The 24,732-nt window shown below is 43.8% G+C and overlaps 1 protein-coding gene across 1 annotated transcript in view; it reads right to left on the bottom strand.

Annotated features, from left to right (window-relative positions):
- Nucleotides 1-20,124: 20,124 nt before the first annotated feature.
- PIGX (phosphatidylinositol glycan anchor biosynthesis class X) overlaps nucleotides 20,125-24,732 on the bottom strand; it is a 28,387-nt gene continuing 23,779 nt past the window's right edge. Inside the window, exon 7 of the mRNA XM_082252486.1 lies at nucleotides 20,125-20,456. Within this exon, the coding sequence (XP_082108612.1) occupies nucleotides 20,313-20,456 (144 nt within the window). The 3' untranslated portion in view covers nucleotides 20,125-20,312. The remainder of the gene's footprint in view (nucleotides 20,457-24,732) is intronic.

Genomic DNA, 24,732 nt, shown 5'->3' with positions numbered 1-24,732 from the left:
AAGCGGGTGATGAGGCAGCGATATGATAACCTCCTCACTGCCCGTCAAATACTGTCTCTTCAGAGACAAAAGCAATTGTAAACAAGCTCTTAATCCGTTCTGGTACGTTGGCAGCCCATTCAAAATAAATGCCTGATCACAACACGTTACCATATGACTTAACCGCTTGCCGACCATATAACGTTCAAATGCAGAAGCAAAGCTGTTGTACCAAGTACGTGACCTGCGCGACTCACAGCACTTGATTCATCACAGCACATGACAATCACTGAGTCCCGGTGTTCCGTGAAAAAACCATACCCGTGAGAAAACCATACCCTCGTCACTTCCGGTGCTGCTACGGAGGGTATGGATTTCTCACGGTACTTACACTTGCCGCCGTTACATTAAAACAGCTCCTCTGCAACATCAGTCATCTCCGCTCCTCTCCCTGTCACTTCCCTCATCTCGCCTAATAAATATAAAAGCGGATCACGGAGCCGAGATCGGCGTCATTTTCATCTCATACACCCGCCGCCGCTTTTATATTTATTAGGGGAGATCAGGGAAGTGACAGCGATAGAAGAGGAGATGTTTAATGTTGCAGCCGAACTGTTTTAATTATACCGCCGCAAGTATGACATTTCACACAGTGCCGTGAGTTTTTCCTACCCTCTGAGCATGCGCACTTGTGATCTTCTTTGCTGTTCAGTTACGTGTCCGGGGCTCTGAGCATGCGCACTGCTGCGCTGCTCAGCTGTTTCACACAGGAAGTGACGAGGGTATGGTTTCTTCATGGGGTATGGTTTTTTAACGTTACACCGGCCCATTGATCTGCCGACACCCAGTGATCAGCTCTGATCTTCCCCAAACACAGCTCTGTGAATGTAAACAACACAGAGTTGTGTTCAGTGACAGGGAATCTTGTTGTTTGTTCATTCCTTTCTAAAGAGGGAATGAAAACAACTAGATGCCCAGTAAAAGCAGCACACAGTATACACATAAACACTGGTTAGGCACACATTTAACCCTTTGATAGTCCTAGATGTTAACCCCTTCCTGCTCAGTGCCATTGGTACAGTAACAGTGTACAATAAAACCTTGGATTGAGAGTAGCAGGACCAGCTAATTTTTTTTCATAAATCTTGACTTGATAAACAAGCAATGTCTTGATATGCAAGTAGTGTCATGTCACAATTGAGTATAAAAGAGAAGAGAGTTGCCTGTTAGGCTCGGTTTATACTGGGGTGGCTTCAAAGCCCCATACAGCGTGCCTTCAGTGCGGCTTGCAAACGACGTCTTTAAAAGAAGTTAATGCAAGTAGACCCCAAGTAGTGCAAGAATCTTTTTCTAAGTTGGAGCGAGCTCCGACTAGAACTGTTCCACTGCACTGAATGGAGCGCGAATTGTCAGGCAACTAAGTCGCCCCAGTGTGAACTGAGCCTAAGTGTAGCAGTATGAATACATTTTAAAACTCCGTATGTTACCTTACTAAATTTGCAATAGTACACAATTATTACAATTGGAAAAGACCAACATTAGCAACGCTATTTAATGTCTATGTTTACAAAAGGCTTTTGATGGAAAATTAGCAACCCAATAGTCCAATAATGTCCTTTCCTCCCCCCGGTGTACAAACCCAATTCCAAAAAAGTTGGGACACTGTACACATTGTGACTAAAAAAGGAATGGACTAATTTACAAATCTCATAAACTTATGTTATCTATATTATATTGTGAATAAAATATATCAAATGTTGAAAGTGAGACATTTTGAAATGTCATGCCAAATATTGGGTTTATTGGATTTCATGAGAGCTACACATTCTAAAAAAGTTGGGACAGGTAGCAATAAGAGGCCGGAAAAGTTAAATGTACATATAAGGAACAGCTGGAGGACCAATTTGCAACTTATTCGGTCAATTGGCAACATGACTGGGTATAAAAAGAGCCTCTCAGAGTGGCAGTGTCTCTCAGAAGTCAAGATGGGCATAGGATCACCAATTCCCTCAATGCTGTGGTGAAAAATAGTGGAGCAATATCAGAAAGGAGTTTCTCAGAGAAAAATTGCAAAGAGTTTGAAGTTATCATCATCTACAGTGTATAATATCATCCAAAGATTCAGAGAATCTGGAACAATCTCTGTGTGTAAGGGTCAAGGCCGGAAAACCATACTGGATGCTCGTGATCTTTGGGCCCTTAGACAACACTGCATCACATACAGGAATGCTACTGTAATGAAAATCACAACATGGGCTCAGGAATTCTTCCAGAAAGCATTGTCGGTGAACACAATCCACCGTGCCATTCGCCGTTGCCGGCTAAAAATCTTTAGGCCAAAAAAGAAGCCGTATCTAAACATGATCCAGAAGTGCATGAATTTTCTCTGGGCCAAGGCTCATTTAGAATGGACTGTGGCAAAGTGGAAAACTGTTCTGTGGTCAGACGAACCAAAATTTGAAGTTCTTTTTGAAAAACTGGGACGCCATGTCATCCGGACTAAATAGGACAAGGACAACCCAAGTTGTTATCAGCGCTCAGTTCAGAAGCCTGCATCTCTGATGGTATGGGGTTGCATGAGTGTGTGTGGCATGGGCAGCTTACACATCTGGAAAGGCACCATCAATGCTGAAAGGTATATCCAAGTTCTAGAACAACATATGCTCCCATCCAGACGTCGTCTCTTTCAGGGAAGACCTTGCATTTTCCAACATGACAATGCCAGACCATATACTGCATCAATTACAACATCATGGCTGCGTAGAAGAAGGATCTGGGTGCTGAAATGGTCAGCCTGCAGTCCAGATCTTTCACCTATAGAAAAGATTTGGCCCATCATAAAAAGAAAGATGCAACAAAGAAGACCTAAGTCAGTTGAGCAACTAGAAGCTTGTATTAGACAAGAATGGGACAACATTCCTATTCCTAAACTTTAGCAACTTGTCTCCTCAGTCCCCAGATATTTGCAGACTGTTATAAAAAGAAGAGGGGATGACACTTCCTGGAACACCGTCTTGCGTGCGTTCCACTGGGAAATAGGAAGTGACATAGATGGTTAAGGTAAACCGGAAATTACATCAATGCGTTTCACCCGCCTCCCTGAACCGCTTCCCTGGTAGCGTGTACAGCGACCAGTCATCTTGGTAACTGCGTGCTCACACGACGCATTTCGTCATCACGACTTCGACTGAGGGCCCGGGAATCACCGCGACTCACACTGAGCAGGACCAGCGGTGAGCGCTACAGTCAATACCAGTCAACTACTTGCTATTTTGATTTTTGGATGTCAGGCATCAACCTGGATGTTATATATCCTTCATGCTTGAAAGTTGTTTTACACTTGTAAGCGCATTTTATGAGGGGAGAAGGGGATACAATTTTATATTTAATAAATCGTTTTAGCAATATCACACTATTAGTCCTCTTTCTTTTATGACTATTTTATGGGAGCTCGCAATCTCTGAGTGGCAATCTAAGGGCGATCAAATTAACAGGGTAAACATTACACAGTGGTAAACATGGCCTTGTCCCAACTTTTTTGAGATGTGTTGATGACATGAAATTTAAAATCAACTTATTTTTCCCTTAAAATTACACATTTTCTCAGTTTAAACATCTGATATGTCATCTATGTTGTATTCTGAATGAAATATTGAAATTTGAAACTTCCACATCATTGCATTCTGTTTTTATTCACAATTTGTAGTGTCCCAACTTTCTTGGAATCGGGTTTGTACATATAATTTGGATGTTCACACCATGCACCTTCACCACACCTCTCGTGATTCCCTTTAAGGTAATGGGCAGTCACCAGAAAGACGATACACTGCACCTTTATTTAAAACAAATTGTTTGGGTGTCAGTCTCCACTCCATCATAAACCTCCAGAGCAAGCATTGAATCCTCCGCTTCCTGTTAATTTGATCGCCCTTAGATTGCCACTCAGAGGTTGCGACCTATATTCCTTCTGCAGCAGAAGCTCCCATAAAATAGTCATAAAAGAAAGGGGACTAATAGTGTGATATTGCTAAAACGATTTATTAAATATAAAATTGTATCCCCTTCTCCCCTCATAAAATGCGCTTACAAGTATAAAACAACTTTCAAGCATGAAGGATATAGAACATCCAGGTTGATGCCTGACATCCAAAAATCAAAATAGCAAGTAGTTGACTGGTATTGACTGTAGCGCTCACCGCTGGTCCTGCTCAGTGTGAGTCGCGGTGATTCCTGGGCCCTCAGTCGAAGTCGTGTGAGCACGCGGTTACCAAGATGACTGGACGCTGTACACGCTACCAGGGAATTGATGACGCTCAGGGAGGCGGGTGAAACGCATTGATGTAATTTCCGGTTTACCTTTACCATCTACGTCACTTTCTGTTTCCCAGTGGAACGCACGCAAGACGGTGTTCCAGGAAGTGTTTTGCCATTGATTGACTGCTTATGTTCTCTACTCATTTGTGAGTATTCTTGCCTACTTTTTACAAATAAACTATTTATATACAGTACTTCACTATGATCCCTCTATTTAATTGGGCTGAGCCCATTAAAGAAACACTATTCGTCATCTGAAGAAAGTATGTTTTCTGGAAGATACTTTGATCAGATAAAATACAATAAAACCCGCGCCCTTATGAGCAGCGAACTCATACACCTGGAATGTAAAATGAATATATAATAGAATGGAGTCGCGCTAAAAGATGAATATAAAAACTGTATTGTCACATAGTGCAGCAACAATGAATATAACTGTAAGTCCCCTCTCAGTTGTAGTTCAGCCTCAGTTCATATACAGTTCATGATGAAAAATTAGATATCAAATTTCCACCCTGGTGCTTGGTAAAACAGACAGCTTGTGAATCCCTCCACCACACAGAGCCTCTTACCAGAGAGGAATGGAAGACGCACAGTAAGTAGTTATAGGACTACTTTGCCTGTTCCCAGCAAATCAGCTCCAGTATGATCCGGCCATACAGTATACACCAAGGTAGATAGATACACAGCCACTTGGACAGGAACCCCTCTCAGGGGGTAGATGCGGTGTCCACGCTGTGGCTACAGGCTATACTTGTTTGTATACTCGGTGAGTTTGATGTGGCTTTTTGAATAAATTGCTTACTGAAACAATATCACGCTATGGGCCTGTCTTGCCTTCTTTTTCCATCTATCTATACATCTACCCCCTGAGAGTGGTTCCTGTCCAAGTGGCTGTGTATCTATCTACCTTGGTGTATACTGTATGGCCGGATCATACTGGAGCTGATTTGCTGGGAACAGGCAAAGTAGTCCTATAACTACTTACTGTGCGTCTTCCATTCCTCTCTGGTAAGAGGCTCTATGTGGTGGAGGGATTTACAAGCTGTCTGTTTTACCAAGCACCAGGGTGGAAATTTGATATCTAATTTTTCATCATGAACTGTATATGAACTGAGGCTGAACTACAACTGAGAGGGGACTTACAGTTATATTCATTGTTGCTGCACTATGTGACAATACAGTTTTTATATTCATCTTTTAGCGCGACTCCATTCTATTATACTTTGATCAGATACCCAGGACTCTGTACTCACCCCCCATAAAGCTACATTCAACCCAACAGAGGGTCTTTATTTTTGGTGAGTAGGGGTGCAAGAGGGGAGTGTGGCACCTTGGCACTGATGAGCACTTTTTTCAGCACAAAGAAATTAAAGGAACACTAACACAGTTTGAGCACCTTTGCATTTGTTGTTGGACAATTTATGGACTTTTTTTTATTGAATTATTGATGAATTTTGAAATACTTATTGCATTTTTGCACCTTTATTTTTATATGGATTGTGTGCATTTGGCACTTTATCTTTAGCACTCCGGTCACTTTATATTTATTATACACTTTATATTTATATTCATCATGTACACATATATGTAGTAAGCGGTGTTATCATTTATTTAACACAGATAATATCTCCATTTGGTGGCCCTGAAATTTCTTTTTTTTTTTTTTAATCAGATCATTTTTATTGAGAAAAAGAAAAACGTTTTTTTAGATACAGAAAAGTACAAAGCACACGAGCTACAGAGCGTAAAGATGCATAAAGTACAAATGGTTAAACATCAGCAGGGTGGACACAACCATACAGCGACATAGTATAATGTGATATCCGAAAGAATGTATCAATAGAAGTCGCCAATAAGTGCATTCTAAATGGCCGTGTACCCCACATTCGCAACTAAGCAACTCCCCAGGAGCCAGGTAGGATGACAATACAAGGATCAATTATATTCATTAAGTCAAATCAAAAAGGGGGCTCCCAGGGGTTGTAAGAAACCTACCAGACCGACTGTCCGCACTGAGTAGCAACAGGAGGTCAACCATACAGCACCCTGGGTAGCAGTGTAAAAGAGAAAGAATAAAGACCCCCAAAGGGCAAAAGAGTAAGAAAGAAAACAAAACATACATGCCAATGGTGAATAGCCTCCACGTCCCACCTCCCCGAAAACAGGAATCCACTGCACATAGTCAACAACAGTTGCTGTAAGCTCCCCCTCATTACAGTACATACAAAACAAACTCCAATATGCAAATAAGTACCGCAAAGCTAGGTGTTCACTCCCCCCATTATCCTGTTTGTCACCAAATGAAGAGGGGCCAAGCCTGGGACATCCAGCCACGGCCCCCAGATACGTTCAAATTTCAGGGCGCTTCCTCTGTGCTTATAGGCAAGATCCTCCCTGACCAAAAGCGATTTAACCTCCTCTGTCCACTCAGCATGGGTAGGGGCGTTTGGGGAGATCCATTTCCTCGCTATCAATTTCCTAGCAAGGAACAGGGTCCGAAGGACCGCAATATGCACCCCAGGGGTATATAGCTCTTCATCTAGCCAGCCCAAAATGCAGAGCTTGGGATCCAGAGGAAGGGTCAGCTTCCATATAGAGTTTACAGAGTGTAACACCACAGTCCAGTAGCGGTGCAACTTCGGACATTTCCAAAGCATATGCAGGAGAGTGCCTGTATGTATCCTACACCAAGGGCAGAGCGGGGAATCCCTTCTCTGCCAACGGTGCAGGCGTTGAGGAGTCCTATATGTGCAGTGTATGATAAATAACTGGGTGAGTTTTTGAGAGGAGGACAACGAAACTTTAAGTACTTTGTCCAGGATACCTATCCATTCTTCCGATGAAATAGGCCCTACATCCACGGGCCAATCCGCCCGAAATTTAAAGGACATAGACTTCGATATGTGATCCATGAAAGAGATATACAGGGAGGAAATTTGTCCCCTTTTAACCGCCGAACCCAACAAATTAATCAGGATTACTGGATTACACAAACTCCAAACGGAGCCCCTGGCCTGCGACGCAAGGGCATGGTGCAGTTGCAAATATTGAAAAAACAAGGAGTTAGGTAAGCCAAATTCTGTACGCAGCGCCTGAAAGCCCTTAAGGATACCTCCCCCATACAATTGCGCAATAAATTTAATTCCAAACCTTTCCCAGTTCAAAGAGTCCCTACGTTTATCTAGTTCCTGATAGTTAGCGTTAGGAATGATGCGGGAGAATTTAGCGTACCCTTCGTAGCCAAAGTGTTGCTTGGCCCTGCGCCAAGTCCTATCTAACAAAAGAAGGGTGGGAAACTGGGGAGATGTCCCCAAGATGCCAGCTTCCAATGATTCAATCAATGAGCCAGTTGCCAAATGCGTCACCAGGATCCTCCTGATCAGGTCACCATCGTCCTCCCGCAGCCAGCCCGTCAGATGTTGCAGTTGGGCAGCCAAATAATAATAAAGCGGGTTGGGGACACCAATCCACCACCGTCTTTAGCCTCTTGAAGTGTCTCCAGGCGAATCCTAGGAGACTGCTTCTTCCAGATGAGCGCACGGTAAGCCGTGTTAAACTTTTTGAAAACGTGGATTGGAATCCATAGGGGCGCACTGTGCAAGGCATAGAGCAACTGGGGGTTCCAGATCATTTTGATCAAATTACATTGGCCGACAACCGACAGAGGCAATTTGACCCAACTGGCTAACTGTGCCTTAAACCTGTGAAGTGATTGGAGTGTTGTAAATATTTTTTTTTTTACCTGAAAAATTTAGTAAAGAAAATAAAAAAAAAAAAAAAAAAAAAAAACCTGTGAAGTAGGGGAAGAACATTAAGCTTAACATAGCGACCTATATCAGAGTGTACCCTAATTCCCAGATATTTGAACTCCTCCACCACCAGCACCTGAGACGCCTATGGCAGCAGGGCCTCCCCCAAAGGGTCTAAAGGCATCAGGACAGACTTATCCCAGTTAATCTGGAAGCCCGAGAAGGATCCAAATCTGCGAATCAGGGTCATGAGCTCAACCAGGGAACCTGAAGTGTCACCCAGGAATAGTAGGGCATCATCAGCATAAAGCGCAATTTTCTCCTCCGCCTCCCCCCGCCTAAACCCGTGAATCACAGGATGAGCTCTTAGAGCCGCCGCCAGGGGCTCCACAGCATAGGGGCCGTGTGCCCCTATGTAATGGGAAAGATTGAGAGAGTGTGCTATTAACCCGGAGTGGGCGCCGTGTACAGCAGTTGTATCCACTCAATGAAAGCTGGCCCGAACCCCATTCGTTCTAGCACCACCCATAGATACCTCCACTCCACGCTATTGAAGGCCTTGGCGGCATCGAGCGATAGGATCGCCCTGTGACCACAGTTATCTGGTGGAAGTTGCATATTCAAAAACAGTCTATGGATATTGGTGGCCGTGGATCTTCCGGGTATGAACCCGGACTGATCCCCGTGGACAAGCTTAGCAACTACTTTAGATAATCGCATAGCTAGTACTTTAGCGAGGAGTTTCAGATCTGTCGCCAAAAGAGAGATGGGCCGATATGATTCAGGGTAAGTCAGATCCTTCCCGGGCTTCAAAAGAACCACTACCACCGCCTCATACATGGATGGGGGACGTACCCCCACGCCATAGGAGGCCATGATGGTGTGGAGTAGTTCCGGCAAGAGCATCCCACCAAAAGCTTTGTATAGTTCCATAGGAATCCCATCCGTACCCAGGGCTTTAGAGTTAGGAAACGTCGCTAGGGCCTCCTGGAGTTCCTCCAATTTAATGGGGGAGTCCAAGAAAGCCCGATCCCCGACGGAGAGTTAACTGAAACTCCTGCAAAAAATCCTGTAGATCACCCGGTTCATAGGACACCTTGGAAGAATACAGATCCTGATAAAACGTGCGGAACCCCTGCAAAATGGATGGAGTGTCAGTGACCACCTGAGCTGAAGGAAGAGTCAGCCTATGCACAATCGGTAAAGGTTTCTGCGCCCTAGAAATGACAGCAAGCATGCGACCAGTTTTTTCCCCCTCCTCGAAGTAGGCCTGGGAGGTGAAAAAACGCTTATGTTCTGCCTGCTGCTGTTGCACAGAATGGTAAAAACGCTGCGCCTCAAGCCAGCAGTTCTGGTTATCCGTGGTAGGTGAGAGCAGGTACAGCGGCAGAAGTGCCTGACCTGGGCTACAGAGAAGCAGCACTGGACTGTTGCTCAGTGGTCCAAAGTACTTTTTTCGGATGAAAGCAAATTTTGCATATCATTCGGAAATCAAGGTGCCAGAGTCTGGAGGAAGACTGGGGAGAGGGAAATGCCAAAATGCCTGAAGTCCAGTGTCAAGTACCCACAGTCAGTGATGGTCTGGGGTGCCATGTCAGCTGCTGGTGTTGGTCCACTGTGTTTTATCAAGGGCAGGGTCAATGCAGCTAGCTATCAGGAGATTTTGGAGCACTTCATGCTTCCATCTGCTGAAAAGCTTTATGGAGATGAAGATTTCATTTTTCAGCACGACCTGGCACCTGCTCACAGTGCCAAAACCACTGGAAAATGGTTTACTGACCATGGTATTACTGTGCTCAATTGGCCTGCCAACTCTCCTGACCTGAACCCCATAGAGAATCTGTGGGATGTTGTGAAGAGAAAGTTGATAGACGCAAGACCCAACACTCTGGATGAGCTCAAGGCCGCTATCGAAGCATCCTGGGCCTCCATAACACCTCAGCAGTGCCATAGGCTGATTGCCTCCATGCCACGCTGCATTGAAGCAGTCATTTCTGCAAAAGGATTCCCAACCAAGTATTGAGTGCATAACTGAACATAATTATTTGAAGGTTGACTTTTTTTGTATTAAATATACTTTTTTTTTTTTTATTGGTCAGATGAAATATGCTAATTTTTTGAGATAGGAATTTTGGTTTTTCATGAGCTGTATGCCAAAATTATCAATATTAAAACAATAAAAGGCTTGCACTACTTCAGTTGTGTGTAATGAATCTAAAATATATGAAAGTCTAATGTTTATCAGTACATTACAGAAAATAATGAACTTTATCACAATATGCTAATTTTTTGAGAGGGACCTGTACATTCAGAAACATCCCATTTTCCCAGCAAAAAAATAAACCAACCCTGGGGGTCAACCAGGGTATCTAGGGGTTCAAATCTAGCATTGGCTGAGACCAGGATAGAGACTCCCCGAGAGTACTGAGAGTGAAAGGAGTGAAATTGGGTAGGGAATATCCGAGACCGGAGGTTCTTAACAGTGTCCACAGTCAGATGTGTTTCCTGCAAACAAACAAAAGTGCAATTCTGGTGCGAAAGAAAGGTCAATACCGCTGTGCGTTTTGAGGGTCACTTAGGCCGCGCACATTCCAGGATAGTAATGTTCCGTTATGGATAGCCATCAGGGACAGTCAGTAGTGTCAAGGGCCTCCACAGGTCACAAGGAGCCTGCAGGGCTAACATCCGGGGAAAAACTTGGTAAATATACCAGGTGAGGCAGTGGGAGTGAGGGGGGAGCCACATACCTGGAGTCCAGGAGGTAGACTGGCCAGTCTGGTCACAACAGAACAGTTCACCATGGGAAAAAAAAAGAAAAAAACACATAACAGTCAAACCAGAAACAAAAAAAAAAATCTTTTGCAGGACGGCAGGTCACCGAGGTGGTAACAAGCCCTCTACGGGCTGGGGGCTAAGGGAAGAGGGCCCGAACTCAAACAGTTTCTAGAGCCATATAGAACTTAGAACTGGGCTCTAGAAGGGAGGGCAGTACTGAAGGCAGAACTTAGTCCAGAGAAGGAAAAACATTGAAGCTCCTAAGAAGGGGTATAGTTGTTGTCTTGCCAGTCGCAAAATGATATCCCTGTCCTTGTAATGTAACAATTTCAACAGGAATGGGCGATCAGGACCCCCAGGTGGCGTGGCCCTGAATGGTACCCTGTGCGCCCGCTCCACAGAGAAGAAAGGAGAAGGATTGTCCTTCCCAAAAGTAGTGAGCAGCCATTGTTCAATAAAATCCACCGGCGTCTTTCCCTCTGCTTTCTCTGGTATGCCCACCAACCTCAAATTACTGCAGCGGAGGCGATTTTCCATGTCCTCAAGCCGATTCATGGCCTCAGAGACCCCTGCAGAGTTCATCCTGACATCCTGGGCAAGAGGGCCAAGGTCATCCTCCACTGCACTAACCCTACCCTCCAACGCAGTAGCCCTCTCTCTCAGCATATCCTGCCAGATGTGTAACAGGCCTTCCTTCATGCTTTTGACCTCTGCGGACAGGTCCATAATGGATGCACCATATGTGTGTACTGCATTGAGAACATCAGGGAGGGTAGGTTCAGGGGTGTCCACAGTGTCCGCGGCGTCCGGCCCTCACCCATGCCCCGGTGAAGTACTCACTGTGGCCTCCGGCGGCGATGCGGCCTTGGGCGCCAGCGAGGGAGAAGGAGCCGCCGCTGAAAGTGAGTGTCCGGTCTGCGGGCTACGTGCGGATGCTGAGGTGATGGCGAGCGGTTTGTGTGTCGCAGGGTCATGGGCAAACTGCCCCAGTTTAGAGATCACCGTGGGCTGCTTGTCTTTGCCCGTCCTCTGCGGCAGTGGGGCGCCGCTATTTTGGGCCTGCTTCCCGTCCTCCTTCTTTGTCATAGCAGCGGAGGTAGTCCTGTGCCCAGGGACCGACACTGGAGCAAGGCAAACTCTGGAGCGAAGTGAGCGGGCAGTTTCTGTAAAGGTGCTGGGTTTTAAATCAGGATAATAGCCGACAGGATAGGGGAGCCGATGGAAGACACGTCTGCCTACATGAACGGTTCAGCCACGCCCCCCCCTGAAATTTCTACATAGTCTTATAGAATAAACCAAAATTCAGTAGCCCATAGCAAGCAATATGAAGGAATCTTTTAAAGGTCGGATTACGGTAAACTTAAAGTGGTTGTAAAGGTTGAAGGTTTTTTTACCTTCGTGTATTCTATGCAAGAAGTTAAAAACCTTCAGTGTGCAGCAGCCCCCCCAATACCTATCCTGTGCCTGAACCCAATCCAGCAATGTGCATGAGAGCAACAGCTCTCCCCGGTCTCTCCTTTCTCAATGGCTGAGACACAGCAGGGGGAGAAACTGGCTCCCACTGCTGTCAATCACAGAGAGTAAAGAGGGAGCAGGGCCGAGCCACACTCTGTGTGTCTTACATTTGCAAGTGGGGGACCTGAGAACAGGAGGATCAGGGCTGCTCTTTGCAAAACCACTGCACAGAGCAGGTCAGTATATAACATGTTTGTTATTAGAAAAAAAAAAAAAAAAAGAACAAGGGCCCTTAATATCGCTTCCAGCAGTGGCGGCTGGTGCGCAAATTTTTTTTTTGGGGGGGGGGGGGGGGGGGCGCAAACAGAAAAATGTAATAGGCATTGCTTTGAAAAAAACAATGTAAAAAATTGCGTTACTTTGAGGTCGCAAAAGTGTGAAAGGGGCCTTCAGTAATCAAGGTATAGTGTGCCCCCTTTCAATGCAGAGAGACCAGCATGCCCCCTTTCAATGCAGAGTGACCAGCGTGCCCCCTTTCAATGCAGTGACCAGCGTACATGCCCCCTTCAATGCACAGTGACCAGCGTACATGCCCCCTTTCAATGCACATTGACCAGCATGCCCCCTTTCAATGCAGTGACCAGCGTACATACCCCCTTCAATGCAGTGACCAGCGTACATACCCCCTTCAATGCAGTGACCAGCGTACATGCCCCCTTTCAATGCAGTGACCAGTGTACATGCCCCCTTTCAATGCAGTGACCAGCGTACATGCCCCCTTCAATGCAGTGACCAGCGTACATGCCCCTTTCAATGCAGAGACCAGCGTACATGCCCCCTTCAATGCAGTGACCAGCGTACGTGCCCCCTTCAATGCAGTGACCAGCGTACATTCCCCCAATGCAGTGACCAGCGTACATGCCCCCAATGCAGTGACCAGCATACATGCCCCCAATGCAGTGACTAGCATACATTCCCCCAATGCAGTGACCAGCATACATGCCCCCTTCAATGCAGTGACCAGCATACCATTCCCCCAATGCAGAGATCAGCGTGCGTGCCCCCTTACTTACCTGGAGCAGCAGCGGTGGCGGGCGGCTTCTCCTCGGTCCCGGCGGCGCGTCTCCTCCAGTCCTCCCGCTCCCGCCTCCTCCTCGGCCAATGGCATGGGGTTTGCCTTGCGGACAATGGCGCTTCCTGATTGGCCAGGAGGAGGATCGGTTTTCATTCGCTATTGTCACACAATGGGTGGGCTCGGGACGCACTGCTCTGCGCCCCGGGTCCACCCTTTGCATCGCCCTATTAGAGCCTCTGGCCTCTGGCTCTAATCAGGTGATGCAAAAAAAAAAAAAAGCCCCATTGAACTCCATGCTTTCGGCGCCCCTGCATGCAGATTAGGGGGCCGGACGCATGGATGGAGGGGGCGGCGCCCCTGCGTCCTCAGTACACCGGCCGCCAGACTTCCAGTTCACATTATAGAAACGCAGTCCCGATGCTTTACTGCATGTGCATTTTTTATTTCTTTTTAGTGAATTTCCCCCCCCCCCCTCTTTTTTTTTCTTCTCCTAAAATAAGGACATGAGTGTTCCAGTGCGTTTTTGGTGCATTTAGGTGAGTTTCAGTGCATTTTTGATGAGTTTTACCACATTCCAGTACAGAAAAAATGCAGCGTGTTCTACTTTTTTTTTCTGGAACTGGAACGCACTGGAACTGACCGAACTGGCATGATGGTATGTTATCACTGCCTTATTGCATTACCTGCAGGGTGACCTATATTGGTTTTATTATTTGCTTTATTTAAAACGTTCACAATTTTACAATGGTATAAAAATAATACATTTAAAATAGGAAAAGTAATTTATATATATATATATATATATATATATATATATATATATATATATATACACACACACACACACACACACACACACACATTATATTATATACATATAAACACACACATAGTCTAGTGAATACAAATATAATCTAGTTTAATATACTGCTTTTTTTAAAGCCAGCAGGTGGAGCACTTGGCTCCTTTTTACATCCGTATCTATAAACAGCTTGTGGAATAAGACCTTTCTTTACAGGTTATATAGCTGTAACTTATATACACTCAGGGCTTTTTTTCTCAGAAGAAAGGTGCAGGAACTCAACCACAACAATCTCTTGGGCAGTGAGTGAGTTAGTGGGTAGGGGGGGCGGGGGGACAAAGACGAGTGTTAAAGGTTGAGAAGAGTTGACAGGGACTGGATGACAAGGTATTAATAAGAGAGACAAAGTAGGTTTATTTGGCAGCATGAAAGAAAAACAGCACACACAGTCTCCTAATGCAACACAGTTTTATTCAATAAGAATGATAGATAAAAACACAAAAATACACTCACAAGGGTATGTGGGAGTAAGCATCCATATCTGTCAGTATGACTCCCAAAATGGCCGGCATTCTGGTCTGGATCTTCAATGAGACATCAGAGGGCTGGTGAAGAGTATCAGCATGCAGCGGACGACAGGCTACCCGTGAGCCGCTCCTTGTCGGCGGCTGTACGCGGATATTCTTTACCATCCACTGCCAGCCCTCTGATGTCTCATTGAAGATCCAGACCGGAGCACCGGCTATTGAGGGAGTCATACTGACAGACATGGATGCTTAACTCCCATACACCCTTGTGAGTGTATTGCATTTTTATTTTTCATTCATACTCAATAAAACTTTGTTGCACTAGGAGCCTGTGTGCTCTGTTCTTCTTTCATGTTTTCACAGCTTTCAGTGTCCCGCTGGTTCATTGAGCTGCACGGTGAAGTGCACACTAATCTTTTAACCCTTTTCTTGGCAGAAAAAAATGGACTTTTGACTCAGCTTACTCTGCTTTAGGGACTCTTTGGACTATAGCACAAGCACTGAAGCTTTTCTTTACATTTGTTTGGCAGCATGGAGGCAGAAATTGTATTTTAGGAGGGCAATAAAGCAATGGGAGATAAAAAGGTCATGAACAGATGCAAGTTTGTTACAGATCGAGCGGGCATTCCAGAGGGCACATGAAATTGGGGGGCTGGTTTTTGGAAGCAGGGGGAATAGAAATTATACTGAATGGATTGCGCTGTTGTCAGAGGAGGAAGTGTGCTGGATATGAGGTTTGCAGTTAAAATATGGAGGGCCAGGACTGGGAGAAATGTCTCCAGAATTGGGTGAGGAAAACAAGATGGGAGCGGAATGTGTATAAGCGTCCATATCCCAATGCCCTGGTGTTTAGGTCAGCATGTGGGTTCAGTATTTGCAGGAGGTGATGGGTGCAATAGCAGGGAGAGGGTAGGAGTGAGGGTGAAATAAGGTAGGCTGTGGGGTAGAGAGGAGGGGTAGAGTAATTTGAGGACAGAGAACACCAATGTGAGAAGGAAGAGTAGAGGGAGTATGTTATTGGAAAAAGATTGGGAATCAGAAATCAGAGGAATTCAATAGCAGATGTTGGCTTGCTTGCCGTCTTTCCAGAGTGGAGCAGAGATCATGTTGTATTTTCATATAGCTTTAGTTATCCTGCTTTAAACAGCGATGTTAAAACTGCAACAAAACTCATAAAAGAGACATGCTGCCTGCGAAACACCCCCTGTCTGCGACATCCCCATATGCTGTTCTAAATGTAAGTAGATTGGGTAGGTAAGCACTTGTCAGTTGATCAAATTAGGATCTGATTTGAGAAACTTTAATGGGGGGGGAATTGGTCAGAATACCAGAACAGCCACAGGCCAGAGTCATAAAAAGGTAATTGATTTGTTTGATCACTAAAGCCAAAAGGAGGTAAGAATGAATTACCAATTATATAGACTAGTTAGAAAGGATATGGCAGCAAATATTTACAATAAGTCTAGCAGTGTTAAAAATCAGTCATACAAAGCAGGGTGTACAGATGGACATGCCAGCAGGAAGAATTACCATAAGTCTAGCAGTGTTAAAAAAATCATACAAAGCAGGGTGTACATGTGAATATGCCAGCAGAGGAGAATTACCATAAGTCTACCACTACAGTATAGACCTGGTCATAGATAATAATCCAGAACTGATCTCAAGGCTATTGGAGTAGCAAAAGTCCAGTTGACCTCAAGGAGGCTAAGAAGTGGTCAGGTGGGAAAACCTTGCCCAGTCACCATTGTTTTGCAGTAATGCCTCGTACACACGTTCAGATAATCGTACGATAAAACTCGCTTTTCGACCTGATCGCACAATAATCTGATCGTTAGTACACAGCTTTCGACAGCTGATCACGACAGTTTGTCCAACAAAATCCGAAGGGACAAACAGGAAAACTTCTGTTGTACGATAGCCTAGCGAACGACAATGGTTTAATCAGTACAGTATGCGTCCGCTAAAAATGGATCGACAAAGACCGCGCATGATCAGAAACACTAAAATAGCACGGAAAAAGCCTGGCTGCCATTGTTTTTGTTTTGCACCATCTGATACGTAGCTAAGCAACCAGGAAGCGTTTCCGGAATCGTACGTAAAAAAAATCATATGTTTATATGCATTGTTGAATTCGATATTAGTATCATGCAACAAATTGCGAACGATAAGTCGTCCAATTATCTGAACGTGTGTACGAGGCATAAGTAATTACAGACGATTTCTGCACACAAATTTTCCTCTATATAATGCAAGTATACTTTTTTCTTTATAGCTAAGCTGGCAGAGTGTCAGTTTGTGCCTCCATGTATGGCCACCCAGGTTTGCTTAGGATAGTCATATGTGTACATGAACCCACCGGGAGAGATTTACTAAAACTGGAGCAAAATCTGGTGCAGCTCTGCATTGAAACCAATCGACTTCCAGGTTTTTTTTTTGTCAAAGCCTAACAGCACAAGCTGAAGTTCGAAGTTGATTGGCTACCATGCACAGCTGCACCAGAATATGAGTCCTCCAGTTTTAGTAAATCTCCCTCTTTATGTCCCTGAAATAAACAAACATGCTTCCTGGATACAATGACTCCAGTAAGTTCAATACAAGGCTGAAAGCTACAAATACTATGGTTACACAAATAGCATTATTTTTACCGGTGAGTACGAGTACATCCGTCAAGTACTCACCGATACCTTTTCAGAATACTCGCTCAACTCACACTGCAAAGAATCGCATGAAATTTGAACAGGAATGCGGTTTGATTCCTGTTCGAATGACATGCGGTTTCCCGCACCGCTCCTGTGTGAACCCAGGCTGAATTCACTGCATTTCTGTTCAAATTGCATGAGATTCTTAGCAGTGCGATTTGGGCCCATTCAGTTGCAAAGGTATCGGTTTTAGGAGTCGGAGCATTTGCACAAATACTTGTGCAAACGTTTAGTATCGGCACCAAACAAATACAAACAAAAAGAGTAAATAACGCACGTATTAGTAAAAAAAAAAAAAAAACTTGCAATTTTATTATTAAATTCCATATGTACATAAACCCTCAGTTGATAAAAAAAAACAATATATACATTCCTGATCAGTACCTTTTTGGATCCATCTGGCCCTGCTTACATCTGCCACAAATCAAAGCAGTAATTTCATAAGGATCTTCCAGCATGTCACAGTTAAAGCTGATCAACCAGACATTGGATGTCATACAGCTGCCCGGGATAGTGTACAACCAATCTCTTCCATGGATGCCTCTATGAATCACATTCTAAAGAAAATACCCTTTATGTCAGTTGAAACTGGAATTCATCATACACGGAAATGATTTTTAATGAAAAAAAAAAAGATGGTAATAAATGGTGACCTTTGATAGCACACCTGGAAGTGTTATTGTTTGTCCCAACACTTTCTCAACGTCACTTTTACTGAACAGCTTAGCAAATTACTGTTATCATAGATAAAGGCATGTCAAATATAAAAAGGGAATTGTACAGCAAATACTATTATAATACAATGCATGAATCACTTAAATTTATAACACACACAAACTTTATATACATTTTTTTTTACATCTCCTGGGGACATTAGAGTTGATATCTGTACTCTTTTTCAGATTTTTAGGTCTGTACACCCAACCTGGAAAGATAAACGCCCAGCCTCCCCTGTTATGGGTTTTAGTGTCCCTTCAGGTCAGTGGACCCAAACAGTGCCACATAAAAGTAAAACTAAAGCATCCTACAATCTTAAGGAATGTAAAAGTTATAAAGTTTGCAAATTCCTTTACAACTGATGATAAGACTGAGAATACCCATTTAATATACTGTAGCACCCTCCTAGATAGGTGCTAGGTAAAAGCATCTAATGCTCCTGCTGCTTATCAGGGGAGCCTGATCTTTAGTTAGGCCTGCTCTCTGTGCTCAGTGTGTATTCATCTGGTCTGAGAGAGTGTCCCCACTGTGGCCAATGGGGAGGCCTGTTGGACAGTGGAGGAAACCTGACCAATGATACACAAGCTTTTGTAACTGTCCCAGTGGGTTGGCACCTGGAGTGGTGCATAATGGGATTGGTGATAAAAAACGGAGGGCACATGAGGCAGAGGGTCTTTTGGCGGGAGCAAAGTCCCAGGAGGAGGTGGACGGCTGCTTCTCTTCCTGCAGGTGTGAGGAAGGTGGTTCAGGCGGTCGGCCTAGTGAACCAGGAGTGAGGAGCTGAGCTGCAGAGGATCCAGAGTGCTGACAAGTGGAGCTGCTGGCAGAGTCATCTTGGGAAAAACCGTATCGTGAGTACCAGGAGATCTGCCTAGGGGTTCGCCTAAGAGAGGGGACCACTCCAGAGAAGTCAGGGGATCAAGGAGCTAGCTCACACAAGGAGTGTATCAGTAAAGGGGGTGCTGTGTAGTTGACCCTGAAGATTAGGAACAAAGGGGGTGCCAGGAAGGGCCCTGAAGTTGTTCAGCAGTACAGTTCAGTTGCCTCAGAGTACAGATTACCTGAGGGAATTCATTCAGTTCTGCGTCACAGTCGTGACAAACTGAAAAAGAGGCCTAGCCGTGACTAGTGTTACTCAGCGATATTCAGCATTTTCCAGTTGTCCCAGCATATTGTGCATAGTGTATAAAGTTGGAGTATCCCACTCAGTCCCTTCTCCCATCCAAGTTCCAAATAAAACATAAAAACGAAAGCTACTGGACTGTTTCCTGACTGAGCCATGATCACTTGGAAAATGCCAAATTGTCATGCTGTTGCTAATGGTAACCCAGGGGAACCCGTAACCAGCAGCTCCCATGGGAGTAGTGCTATAATACCACTAAACCACAAACCATTTATAGCAAATAGAAACATATGTCAAGAAGATAAAACTGTAAACATAAAATCAATAAGCGGTCTCCCTAGGAGGAAAAATAGACCTACATATTTCTATATTATTTTGGCGACAAAGACCTGTGATGACTTGCTTTTAGATGTTTCCTGCTATGGATAACTGCATGTAATCCCTAGTTCACACTGATGCGATTTCGTATGCATTCCAGAATACATGGAATCGCATGACAAGTGAAATAACATGACTTTCTATGGTGACCGTTTACCTATATACAGGCTGAACGCAATATGTTTTTAAAAAGGTCCTGTGGGTGTTGGGTGCGGTGCGATGAGTTTTTCATCTCCACAGAGTCCAATGGAAACTGCATAGAAAATGCTTAGGTGTTCAAAGACTAAGCAATTCCTGTGCAATTTCTAGCAGGCTATAGTGTCTTTCTGAGCTTTTTTTCAGCGAGAGTGATAGAGAAAATCGCACCTGAACCTGCATGAAGTTGCACTGGACTTTTACAAAACTATTAAAGAATGCAATTTATTTTTATTCAGACAGTGAGATATCAGTCTGGACTACTACTGGACTATTTACTACAAAGTGCAATGCTCCTGAACAAATTAAAGACCCCCCTCACACACACAATCAGAAATAGCTCCTAATTGGGTTCAGTAAACCAAAATCAGATTTGCTCCTATGAGTTACTGCACTTTGCAAACCTGCTTTGAGCTGTTTACTGTATAACTCATCGTGTCTGAATTTCACTTCCTTGTTTTGTCTCCGATGTAACTGAACTTTGCCAATGCAACAGAAGAAGTTCCTTTTTTCAAATGTTGCTATGTGGACTTCTGCTTGTGCTTGTATATTGTTCTGAGTAGCATTCCCGTGCAAATCAGGGTGACAGCAATAGTCACAATACAAACAACTGGTCCATGTTGTGCTATCCCCACTGGCACTTTCACCGTTGTGCTGTCTTTAACCTGTGAAGAAAGTAAAAGGAGATACGGTCATTAGTCAGGGATACCGTGCTTCTCATCAGTAAAGTATAACGCATTCTACAAAATATTTCAGCAGAGCTCATTTTAAATATACTAGCTCTTATTGATGGAAAGGTGCAGGTTTTATTCCAAACTGTGGTAATAGGGATCCTTCACTACCAAATCTACGGCTGTTAGAACGTTACATTTAAATTATTATTCTCGGGATACCGTGTTGTCCTCAAACAATACAAAAGTGCCACAATTACCATACTGTAACATACGCTACATGAAATAAATTAAACCACTTGTAATTGCTTTGTAATCATCTCTGCTGTTCTATATAGAATTGCCCAATGTCACTTTTTTCCAGAAACAAAGTAACGTATAAAGTAATTCCCATTGACAAAATAATAGTCTGACTGTTCCCAGAATAAAAATCAGCAGATGTATTAGTTTTTCTAGTTAGTAGTTTCTCGGAAAGCAAGCAGAGATATGTTTTTGCTTCTGGTCATTTAAAAACTTGCATACCTACCATTGCCTATTCATCATGGACAGAAGAAACACTAAAAAAGGGGGCTCGATTTAGGTAAAAAATTCTGGGTAACATGACTTTCTATGATGACTGTTTACAAATATGCAGCCTGAATGCAATAGGTTTTTAAAAGAGTCCTGTGGTGTTTGGTGCGGTGCAATGTGATTTTCATCTCCACAGAGTCCAATGGAAACTGCATAGAAAATGCATAGGTGTTCAAAGACTAAGCAATTCCTGTGTGATTTCTAGCAGGCTATAGTGTCTTTTAGAGCGTTTTTCAGCGAGAGTGATAGAGAAAATCGCACCTGAAAATCGCATGCTGCTATGTGGACTTCTGCTTGTGCTTGTAAATTGTAGCAAACCCATGCAAATCAGGGTAACAGCAATAGTCACAATACAAACAACTGGTCCATGTTGTGCTACCCCCATTGGCACTTTCACTGTTGTGCTGTCTTTAACCTGTAAAGAAAGCACCTGGGTAATGTAGAAAATCCAATGACACCAGGCAGCAGCATTTCCTAGGCCTATTTAAAATATTTTTATGCAGAAACCAACTGAGGAGACATCCCCTTTTCCTCAGAAAAATATACATAACTTTAGGTTAAACTGAATATAACTCTAAAATAATTTTTCATCAAATGATTTGTGAGGACTGTGTTTTCTTTACTTTGCTCAAATACCATCCTGCTCCATAATTATATGAGAGGACCTGGGAGAGAGAGGGGAGAGCCCAGTTGGCATTCATCAGTGTTGCATAATTGCCCAAAGCTACAGGATAAGGATGAGAAGATTAGATTCCTCTGAAGGCTAACTCCCCTGCACTGTCAGAACCTTCAAAAAATGGGAAAGGAAGAAATTCCTTGGTTGCATAGACAATTTCCTGAGCCACCAAGCCAAGGTGCCAAACAAATCAGTCAGTCCAGAGGTCAGTACTGACTTGTTCAATGAGGATACCATTTTACATTTAGGTGCGTGCAGTGAGACTAGCCAATGGGACTGCCTTGAAAGTGTTTACTGTCAGACCCAAGGTTCTTGTGCAAAATCAGTGTTGAGACGTCTTCTGGACCGGAGAGCATGAGTCTGAGCTCAGAAAGTTTGACATTTTTAGAGTGAGAAATACTCAGGCTATAGCTGTGTCTATGACTACTCCAAACAATCAGTCGGTCATAGTGATTTCAGAAGGTTCAGTGTCCATCCAAACTGTTGTAATGTCTGCACAGTCAAGGCTACATTGTTTGACAGAGCCTGCACCAACTGTTCCTTCAAACGAAGGTCATCTAAGGATCCCACAACAGGGATGCCATGAGTAAGGAGCAGGGGCAGTCCTGTGGCCTCCAGCTTTGTGAACACCACAGATGCAGAGGAGAGGTCAAATGGCAGGTCTACAAACTGAAAAGGCAGGCCACTGCAAAGCATAGGAAATAATGGAGTGTGGGTAAGGTGGGGACATTCCTGTAATACAGTTGATGTCGACAGAAGCCAGGAAGTCTCCTAGGTGAAGGGAAGTGGTGACAGACCAAGTGAATTCTAGGCAAACATTTTTTGGTTCCAATGAAGACATTGAGTATTTTGAGGTGAGAAACCCCTCGAGGAGGGGGCTAGCCACAAAACTCTAGCTTGTAGCCCCCAGAAACCACGTCTCGCATCCATCAGTTTGCATCTTGGGTACAAACCATCCAAGTGTTTGTCTGCAAAGATTAGTAGCCACCTCCCACACACTTTGGAAAGTTGAGGCACATTTTCTCTTTTTCATTTTGTTTTTATTTAAGTTTTCAACAAAACAAACAGTACACAATTAGTGCAAGAGAAGGATACTTCACAGTAAATAAATAAACCTCCAGCCTAGCATAAGGCACTAAAGCCTAGTGAGACCCAGTGTTAAAAAAAAAAAAAAAAAAAAAAGAAGTGGGGGCAAAACAAAATATATTTCTTTACAGGGCATGGAATATTAGGAGAGAGAAAAAAAAAAAGGGGGGGGGGCGGAGACGGGATGATTGGCCAAGGCCAGGATAAGGGAGGAGAACGCTTAGAAAGCTCAGGATAAAGAAAAGGCGAGGAAAAAAAAAAAAAGAGGGCTCCAGGAGTGGAAAAATAGGGGTAGGGAAGGAAGGAAAGGGATTGGGAATATCCTGGAGGCACACTGGCTTTCATGCTGAGGTTTGGCAGATTTGGAGCAATAGACCTTGTGGATGGATTAAAAACCAAGTTAGGGGACTTTGGATATGGATGTTGCAGGAGTGGTAAAATGAAGAGGACTTTCCTAGGGCCACCAGTGAGGGATGAACTTTCCCAGTATGTGGTTTAGGCTTCTTCCACTGAGGAACATGGATACTCTTGCGACCAGTAGCATTCTTTGTAATAGTAGCCAAAGTAGATCCAAAGCGGCGTTGTCCCTAAGAGCATGTGGATCAGATGCTTCATAGACCCCAGTTCCACAGTCTAATGCTTTAGCCAAAGTGTCCTCCGCATGCGCACTAACAAAAGACTCATGTGGGAGATCAGATGGGAAAGCTCATGCAGCCCATCACAAATATAGCTTAAAGTTACAACTATTTCCTCCAAATGTTCTTTGAGCATGAGATCAACCACAATGGGTGGCAGAATCCCGTTTAAGGTTCTTTGCCAAATTAGCCAGGTTTGGAAAAGCAGAGACACAACTAAGATGGTAAGAAAAGCAAGGCCTGCTAGCAATAACAGCGATCTAGGGAGGCTTTCCAACTTCTTATCAGGTCCTCAAAGACAGGTGTATCTTCCACCAGAATGGTGGTTGCCTTGTTAAGGAGGGACACTGTTGGATTCACTGTGGAGACTCTAAAAGCACACATCAGTAGGCATGCTGCCAGCAGCACCAGAGCCATTAGAAGAGTGTTAGCTGGGGAACCTGTGGCAGCTGGTCCCTGGTGTCTAGAATCAGACATGTTGTGCTCCTGTGGCAGTTAGGCATCTATTATTTCTGTAAAAGTCGAACTTACTGGTTAGTCATTACCACAAAAGAGCTGAAAAAAGGTCAATCCCCCTAGAAAACTTGCAAAAAAAAGGAAAATTTAGTATCACTTTAACTTTTAGATGTACCCCACACTGACTGTGATGATTTTATGTAACATGCAATAAAGGTTAAAGAAGTGCAGCGGATTCTGGATCCTCTTCTTTTCTGTTACTGGTACTGCAAATGAAGCAAACAATAAACTATGGATGGCAAGGAACTAAAATGCTCCAGGAAGGCTCTTTTAATGCTAAGCTAATCAAAATGCTCACAGTTTAAAGTCAAATGGTTTTGTGTGCCATTGAGAGAGTGATTAGCTACAAGTCAAAATAAATAAATAGTGTCGCGCAAATACATTAGCAAAAATAATAGTATAAATATAGCATGAAATATATCTAAATAAATATCAAATCAAAAACGTACAATGATGCTCAACATATAAAGTGCTAATGCAATAATAGTGCAATCATATAATATAAGGGATTAATGGGCAAAGCTTTGCAAATGTGCAAATAATGCAAAAAAAAGTCCAATGATGTATCCACGTTAAATAAAAGTGCTGAAAAACGTATAATTTAAGACAGTGAATCAACCAACTGAAGGTGGCTAGTGCTCCCAGTGATGAGTGACAAGAGTGTCACAGTGAACATCAACCGTGCACCCCCTTGTGAGTGGGTGCTCACCTTAAAATATATACTTTAAAGCCTGTGTATATATGGTATCCTAATGCCCATCCATCCGAATCCTTACGGCTCCTCTCA

The sequence above is a fragment of the Pelophylax lessonae genome (assembly GCF_965119305.1).
Source record: "Pelophylax lessonae genome assembly, chromosome: 3".
Taxonomy (NCBI): domain Eukaryota; kingdom Metazoa; phylum Chordata; class Amphibia; order Anura; family Ranidae; genus Pelophylax; species Pelophylax lessonae.
Note: the sequence above shows the minus strand (reverse complement) of the source record. Positions and strands in the feature narration are given on the sequence as shown.